The sequence below is a fragment of the Oratosquilla oratoria genome, chromosome 2 (genome assembly GCF_046742065.1).
Source record: "Oratosquilla oratoria isolate Oo_2021 chromosome 2, ASM4674206v1, whole genome shotgun sequence".
Taxonomy (NCBI): domain Eukaryota; kingdom Metazoa; phylum Arthropoda; class Malacostraca; order Stomatopoda; family Squillidae; genus Oratosquilla; species Oratosquilla oratoria.
The window spans coordinates 77,030,455-77,039,820 of NC_134778.1; the positions used below are offsets into that span (position 1 = coordinate 77,030,455).

The window sequence follows — 9,366 nt, forward strand, 5'->3', positions numbered from 1 at the left end:
TTTTCGATGAAATCTCACATTATCATCATAAAGGACAACCATGTTTTAGCCGTGTACCCAAGCACACCTACGTTAACTTATAATAAAACTAAATGCCTTTGTTAACAAGATATCACAGGTTCTGAAATTATTATTTTATTTTTACATCTTGCACTTTTTCATAATCTTTCACGCAGCAGGACTACTGAATCTTCTACTGAACCACTTTTCATGATAGCATCAAGCTGTTATTAACATCAAGCAGGGCCGACCTAAGCCATTATGGGTCCCTTGATTACCATCTCCACCGGCGCTTAACTATTAAGTGTGCTTGATCATTTCAGTGCACTATAAATACATCACTAATACACCCACCCAATATGATTTGCGGTATTCAATTACCTTACATCATACTGGTGCCATATTGTGTATATATATATATATATATATATATATATATATATATATATATATATATATATATATATATACATATATGTATATATAATATGTGTATATATATATATATGTATATATACATATATGCATATATATGCATATATATATGTATATATATAATATATATATATATATATATATATATATATATGTATATATATATATATATATATATGCAGCCGCTCAATTCGCTTATACCTTGGGCCAGTACCAGTAATGTGCACAGACATTTCAAGGGGCATGTGCTTTGGACTGGGAATTGGGCATTTCACTCTTGTATTATTCGCGCGCGCGTATGTGTGTAAACTGTGCAACACCATTTTCCACATTATAATTTCTGAATGGTAAGAAAATGAAAAAAAGCATGTGAGAAATAATTTTTCATTCATTTTTATATATTTTTGTGAAGGGCACTTTTGGGGCACAGGGCAAAGGGGCAGGTGATCGGACATCCCTGCAACCCTCCTCTGCAAAGGCCTGGCCAGTACTGACATTAAGCATAGGATTCCTCGGTGACTTGAGAGTACGAAGGCGGCGGTGAAGGAGAACGAGGAACCGAAGTGTTTTGTGTCGTGCCATACGATTGGTCAGAGGTGGGTGACGTCATGATCCTGGATGAAGGCGAGTGGACGGGTGCGCGAGTATGTTCATGCTCCTTGTGAGGGCACTGACTACATGAAGGCAAATACAGGACGACAGGTGATGAAGGTTTCGACTGTAAATGAAAAATAAAGGGATGAATGGTTGTAGGTTTAGTTTCAGACTGTATAGCCTATAAATTTTCATTCATATTTGCATATAACTAAGTGCAGACGTGTTAGAAATGTTCCGTTTTTAAAGACGTATTATGATATTTGGTGTCTCTGAGACATTGAATGACACCGGCGTTTCTTAAGTTATCGATTAGGAATACCTCATGATAACTGATCACAAAATCATTGAGAATATCTAATCATAATGATAAGATGCTGGTAATAAGTAGTGCTTAAATTAATAGTGGTTAGAGATGGCAAGATACTTCTCTCCCATAAGAACGTAAGACTGAAGGAGACTGCAAGAGACCATAAGGCCTACACTAGGCAGTCCAATGTTAATTACAACCTGTCATTCCCATTCATAAAGTTGTCTAACCTCTTAAAACAACCGATAGTTCCCGCACTCGCTAATGGTTACTAAGTCTATTCTATTCGTTGGCCACTACTTAAATCCAAAATTGTCCAATTTAAATCCATTACTCCTAGTCCTGTCCTGTTCTCTTAATGTGATGACCTTATCTGCATCACCATGCTAAAACCCTCAACCCATTTGAACACCTCTATTAGATCACCCCCACACTCTGCGTCTTTTTATAGAGTATAGATTAAAATGTCTAAGCCTGTCCTCGTAAGGTCAATTTCTGAGCCCATATATCATTTTGGCCATTCTCCTCTGTACTGATTCTAGAGAATTTATACCTATTCTATAGAACGGAGACCAAAAATATACAGTATAGTCAAGGATGAGTCTAACTAACGTTAGATAGAGTTTGATAACTACTTTTGCACTTTTATTCGTAACCACTCTAGCAATGAAACCTAATGCCATGTTAGCTTTATTCTTGGTGCTAATGCACTGTTTCCTAGATTTAAGTTCAGGACTCACTAGCACTCCTAATTCTCTTTGGCTCTCAGTTTTCTCTAAAAAGGTGTTATCTAAGATATATTTGTTTTCCGGGTTGTATAAACCTATGTTTAACACACTACACTTTGAGATATTGAAGTCCATTTGCCATTTACCGACCGTGTCAACAATTTGTTAAAACTTTTCTGCAGTATCTAGGCGTCTTCTTCTGATCTAATTTGGTGTCCTGTCTTAGTGTCGTACGCATTTATTAACAATCTCGCTATGCTGGTTTACAAGGCCCTGGACCACCCTTCCAAGCCCACACCCAGACTTGTTAAACTTGGGTCATGGCCTCAGCCCAAGACGGCCAAAGTGTCTACTAATCCCACTTCTACTTATTCTTTGCATTTCCACGTCCGGATTTTACCCACATTAGTAATATCACTACGCTGGGTTACGAGGCACTGGGCCTCTCTTCCAAACCCACACCAAGACTTCTTAAACGTGGGACATGGCCTCGCCCCATTTCGGCCAAAGTGTTTAGCATTCCCTACCCCGCTTGCATTCTTTACATTATCACGTCTGGATTTTACCCGTATTAACAATAAGGGACCTAAAACCGAGCCCTGGGGAACTCCACTAGTAACACTTTCCCATTTGGATTTTACACCGTTAATGGTGATTGCTTTTTCTGACACTAATCGATGCTCTAATCCATTCAAACATTCTTCCTCCTATGCCATAGGATTTGAGTTTATTTAGTAGTCTCTGGTGGGGCACCTTGTCGAACTCTGCTAAAGTCAGGGTAAACATCGTAGCTATCATAGTAACTATCTAAAGAAACTGAAATGAGTAAACTAAGAAATAAAGATATAACACTGAAACGAAAACTTAAATCTACGTTTGAAGATATTTTCTGTATAGAACGACAAGGAAATCGAAACAGAGAAATAAATGACTAAAGATAATAGTAACACCTGCTACTGAAAAAAAAAGAAATGACGAGTTGACAAAATGTGGGCAGCGTGAGGAGAATTGGCTAAGAGGCTTAAAAGATTTTAATCTTTTAAAACGACTCTTGCCATGTTTGGAAAGCACCTATAGTTCGATACTCCATATCAACATTGCGACGGGATTCTATTCCAGATGTAGGTGAAGCAAGGCCAAAATGGAAAGGTTATTTCGAGTTGTTCTTGAAAGTGTATCCACTGGACGTATAATTCACCATAGTGTTGAATCACATGTTGGACTCGTGATCGACAGCTATTACCCTTCCGAATTAGAGCTCAGAGCTTATATATGGCCCGATATATGGGTAATGCTGTAACCTTACATATACACACACACCCAGCACCTTACCCACAAGAGTTGGAGTACCGGCTCGCAATGCAGCGATACTGATATTATTTCAATCTTGGGTTGAACTCGAACTAAGATCGCTAGTTGAGCGGTCGAGAACGGTACCACTCCACCGTCAAGCCATATAGTTAACGACCATTGGTGCCATACTGTCTCCTAACTTTGCTTGACTGATTGAATACACAGTTTCCTTAGTTAAATGCGATAAATACTGTTAGGTTGAAGGTACGTAAATGAGAAGATGCCTGTGACATTGGTAAATCTGTACAAGTTTATGGGGAGAGGGGCCCGGCTTCTGTTAAGTATTTGTAACAATGTGGTGAACTGGTATCGTTCCTACAGATTATTAGTCTGATTTCATAAACACAGGCTGGAAGGTAAAGGTTCATGAACATGACTAGAATGTTTTTTTTTTTTTTTTTTTTTTTTTTTTTTTTTTTTTTTTTTTTTTTTTTTTTTTTTTTTTTTTTTTTTTTTTTTTTTTTTTTTTTGCCGAGGGTTGCTGGTGGGTTATAGCTGATGCGATAATACACGTACATTGTATGTGCATTTGTTCATTGTATGTGTACATTGGACGTCGTACAAACGAACGATTTGCCAGGGCTGCTAACGGAATCACTCTCATCGTGGTAATGCACATACATACAAACGAACATTACGTTTTCTTCTAGTGAGAAAAGCATAGAGAACTTAATATGTTTAAGGAATAACTTAAGTAAATATTAATATTGCAATTGTGTTTTTCTATCGTCATATTCAATTGGAAGTATACGCCAAGGAGGAGTGAGTGAGTGAGTGGGTCGTCTTTCTCTCTCTCTCTCTCTCTCTCTCTCTCTCTCTCTCTCTCTCTCTCTCTCTCTCTCGCTCTCTCTCTCTCTCCTCTCTCTTTCTTCTCTCTCTGTCTCTCTCTCTCTCTATCTCTATCTCAATCTCTATCTTTCTCTCTATCTGTTTCTTTCTCACTCTCTTTATCTTTCTCTCTCTCTCTCTCTCTCTCTATATATATATATATATATATATATATATATAATTATATATAAATATATATATATAAATATATATATACATATATATTATATATCTCCTCTCTCTCCTCTTTCTCTCTCTCTCTCTACTCTCTCTCTCTCTCTCTCTCTCTCTCTCTCTCTCTCTCTCTCTCTCTCTCTCTCTCTCTCTCTCTCTCTCTCTCTCTCTCTCTCTCTCTCTCTCTCTCTCTCTCTCTCTCCCTCTCTCTCTCTCCCTCTCTCTCTCTCTCTCTCTCACACACACACACACACACACACACACACACACACACACACACACACACACACACACACACACACACACACACACACACACACACACACACACACACACACACACACACACACACACACATACACGCACACACACACGCGCGCGCGCGCGTTCTCAACCTTGTGACGGCCTGGAACAATTCACACATGAAAAAGGAGTTGGTGTCCACGTGATCCCACTGTTAGGAGAAGCGGTGCCCAAAAGAGAGATCAGGAAAGGAGGGCACTCCGATAACTCTGTGAACGGGACAAACATCTGGGAAGCGTGTTACGTGTGCATATAGCCAAAGATGACGTTCGCGTATTATACTGCTAACAGACCTAGACTGAGTCTCACGATACAGTATCTCGTATGATATACAGTCTTGTCATTTCAGCGATAACTCATGACTCTCCAAAGGGACTTAGCACCAAAGCCGTCGAGATGCCTCATCAAGTCAGCATACAGTGTCCATGTCTCACAGCCGTAAAACAACACAAGGATCACAAGCGATTTGGATCTTAGTCTTCGTGCATAAATATCGACAAAGCCATATACCTCAGTTGAGCATACCATCACTGTTATGCACTACACTAACAAGGTAACGTTAAACTCTCTAAGACCTCGATGTCCTCATTATATGAATAAACAAACTAAAATATTTCACCCAGTGGGCTTCGAAATGGCTGGACCATGGGCTTGGCTCAGGAGACCTTGAGTTCAAGCGGTGTCGCCTCCCTGTGTAGGGACTCGAGGGCTGCAATCAGGACCTCCCACGACTCCTCAAGACGTACCAGCCAATGGATGCTTCGCAAAAACATTGATCGACAACTCTATGCAATACCTGGTCCATACAAGTGTTGAAAAGTATTGGGGCGAGGGACGACGCACATTTGTTTCGTTCGTGATTTAACAGGAAAGAAGCAGGGTGTACCTCCTTACATACAACCGTTCTGGAACTCACCTGTGATGGACAGGCTGCACGGACCGCCAGCACCAGGCTGATGAGGCAGCTGATAGCACCGACCAGAGCAGGAATGGCAGACAGAAGACCCACCACGTCCACCACGTAGAGTCGCACTACTGAAAAGACGAGCCTACATGTCAGCAGATATGTCTTATCTAAGGACATACAAATGGGGGAGACTGCAAGAGACCATGAAGACTACACTCAGGGCCCTCACATTAGGGAGGGTAGCATATGGCCTGGGGTGGCACATTTAGAGGGTTGACAAAATAATCATAATAAAAAAAAAAGGTGAAATGAGCCCTGAGTTACCGTAATATACGAATTTTGCGTTAGAATCAACAGAATATGAAACATGTTCCCCCCTTATCTTTTCTGCAATAGGGACGTTAAATGAAAAAAATTAAAATATCTTTAATTATTTCGCAAGCCAATAGCTATAATAGGCAGTAAGGGATGGTGGGGAGGGGAAGTGGTGATGGGGGGAGGGGGGCGTCCTTTTTTTTTTTTTTTTTTTTTTTTTTTTTTTTTGAGAACTTTGTCCCCGGGACGGCACTTAGGTATGTAAGGGCTCTGGCTACACTAGGCAGTTCCATGTCCCATACCACTTGTCACCCTATCCATAAAGTTTTCTAATCTCTCAAGATAACCAATTGCTTCAGTGCTCAGTACATGGTTACTAAGTCTATCCCATTCGTTCACCTCTCTGTTGGTAAATCAGTCCGTTGAATGTTCTTTAGCTGAGACCGTTGGGATAAATCCTTTAAAAATCCATTAATTCAATTAATTCAAGATCATCATTCTCTTTAAAGCTTCATAATAAGTAACCTCAGGTTCTCACCTTCTTGTATGTCTCTTTTGTATTTAGAATTTATTTCCTTTTTCTTTAAAAGGTCAGGATGCAAAACGGGAGACACTTTTTTCGAAATTCCAAGCAGAGCAAATAAAAAAGTATTGCCGGCCATTACAACGGAATATTTTTGCTATCAAACTTAAATTTAGGCAATAAAAACGTTATTTTTCAAATCCGAATAAATCGTCTGCACTTCAAAAACAGTGCCTTTACACTTTCGACTATCGTCGGGAATCTTCGGAATTGTGACGTATTAGTAGCCAAACATCGATACGCACACGCCATTGCTAATTACACTGCAGTGTTTGGTACTAGGACAACAACACAGGCCATAGCATAGGCCAGCGTTTCCCAACCTGGGGTGCTGAAATCAGTGATAGAGAGTGCTGGGAAGTGATGCACACAAAAATCGCATTGATGTATGTATCACTGATTACCTAGTTGTACATATTTGACTTTTTCCATGCTATTTAATTTTTCCAGGGTGTTCTTATTTCTTCTACAAACAATATTGTCAATTTGTTTCAGTTCTAAGGAATCAAGAAAATAAATCATCAAGCAGTACACTTCACTTTCTTTTATCCTTCTAATAACAAGATAGGGGTGCCGGACTGTTTAGATATGACAACAGAGGGTGCTATGGTCGGAAAATTTTGGGAAACTTTGGCCTAGGTTATAGGCCTAGGCCTGGCCTTGGTAGCTTACGTAACATACATTTTGTGAATCTGCATAGATTATGAATATTCATAAAATGTGCAACACCAATAATAAATCTATATTTGGATGCACATATAACGAATCCATTTGACATTCACACATTATGAAGATTCATAAAAAGGTTAGGTTAGGTTAGGTAAGGTTAGGCTAGGTTAGGTTCATAAGGTGTGCATGTCTAATGGATTCATTATATCTGCACCAATTATGAATTCATTATTGGTGCTGCACATTTTAATGAATATTCAAAATCAGTGCAGATTCACAAAATGTGCATGATATCCTGCACAATTGACATGCCACATGATAGACCATGGAGCTGAATATGACTGTCCCAACACTTCCAATTTATGGCCTGTGTTGTTGGCCTATGCCTTCGTGACATGAGACTGAGACTGTCATAACTAGCACTAGGCCTAAGCCTATGGCTTCCCCCAGATCCCCCATACACCTACCGACCCACCCTGACCCGCCAGGGTGGGTGGGCGGATGAGCAAAGTCATGGTTATGCCCTTGGCCACAGCACTGATTCATTGATTAAGTTAACACTAAAAAAAATATGATTATCTGATTTCGCCTTAAGCCTAGCCTATCCATAGAGATACCAGTCAGTATTTCCTATTCTTTCTGTCCTGTACCCCTGGTTTTCCTCTACTAGAGCCTGTTCCTCCCCATTTTCTTCACTACTATGGTCGGACTTACCATGTTCATTATCATAATCAAGGAGGTCAAATTCGGCAACCTCATCAATTTCTTGTCATCTTTTGACGTTTGGCGTCGCATTATGGGTTCAAACACATATGGCTGGACATATAACAAACGAACTCCACTGTCGAACTCATCTCCATCAGATTCAATTAAATTCTGCGACATTTTCCAATAGAAACCGCGAGTGTGTACGCAATAATAGATTTTAAAGCGCTATTTTCTAGATACAATGTTTGGCTACTATGACGTCACGCCGATGTTATCTAGTGGGCGAAAATGTAACTGAATGAATATCTGCGCGTGTCTCAGGATCTTCGGAAATCTCATAGAATTCGCTCTTATAGACACGTATTTTAATCAAAATATGACTAATGCGATGGTGAAATCGACTGAGATGGTTTACAAAACTATTTCTAAAAGGGAGTGGGTGGTTTAGAAAAATTATTTCGTCTATTGTATTCTGATCTTTAAATCTGTCAGTATAAGGACGTTTTTGGATTCTTTGTTGTCTCTTGAATATATAAATAAATTCTGTAGAGACTTGATTGTCTGATTATTTTTAATTTTAGATCGTGGAGGGACCTGAAGACCCAAGTCAGCGAGATAGGAAGAAATTATTTGGCACGTACACGGTAACAGCTTATATTATTAGTAAAATGCTTAATGAGAAAATATCGTGCGGTATTATGATATTAACAAATTCACTACCGCGGCACACATTTTTTTCATAAATATTAGGTGATTTAATTCAGTTATAGGGCCAAAGGTCCCAAGCCTGAACTACGTCTTGATCAATCGAAACCACATTCTCCTCTCTTCTCTTCTCTTCTCTTCTCTTTTCCTCTCTTCTCTTCTCTTCTCTTCTCTTCTCTTCTCTTCTCTTCTCTTCTCTTCTCTTCTCTTCTCTTCTCTTCTCTTCTCTTCTCTTCTCTTCTCTCTCTTTTGGGAATCCGCAGAAGGCCGCTTTCGGGGAGCTTAATATGCGAGCGTTGAGCGGGTGAATTAAAGGATAGGGACAGGATCTGGATTAGAAATGGGATTAGGGTAAGGATTAAGGGTGGGATCAGAATTAGAGTCAGGATAAGGATTAAGATTGAGGAGAGGGAGGTATTGATGGCTGATCCTTTTTCTGAGAGTATCAAGAATGGGACTATTGACTAATTGAGATGGAAAATTATTCTACTCTTGGATACTGCAGGGGGGGGAACCATGTTGGTGTCTGTTTAGTATATTTAGTATTTTATGGTGTGACTACATGATTGCCATACCTTAAATGAATTAAATCATCTGACGCTTCTCAGAATCAAATCTATCCAATCTACTACGGTAGTTAGGTAGCCGAGAAAAATAGGACTAAGGTTAAACATAAAAAACGCTGACAAGCATGTAACTGTACCGCTTGTTTTAATGAAAGATATTTTTCAAATGCTTTGTTATTAAACCTATC

The 9,366-nt window shown here is 39.4% G+C and overlaps 1 protein-coding gene across 1 annotated transcript in view; it reads right to left on the reverse strand.

Moving 5' to 3' along the window:
- Nucleotides 1-804: 804 nt before the first annotated feature.
- The window catches only part of LOC143034091 (uncharacterized), a 31,203-nt gene continuing 22,641 nt past the window's right edge, over nt 805-9,366 (reverse strand). Inside the window, exons 5-6 of the mRNA XM_076200031.1 lie at nt 5,642-5,760; nt 805-1,153 (exon numbers count right to left, since the gene is read on the reverse strand). Coding sequence (XP_076056146.1) covers nt 932-1,153; nt 5,642-5,760 — 341 coding nt within the window. The 3' untranslated portion in view covers nt 805-931. The remainder of the gene's footprint in view (nt 1,154-5,641; nt 5,761-9,366) is intronic.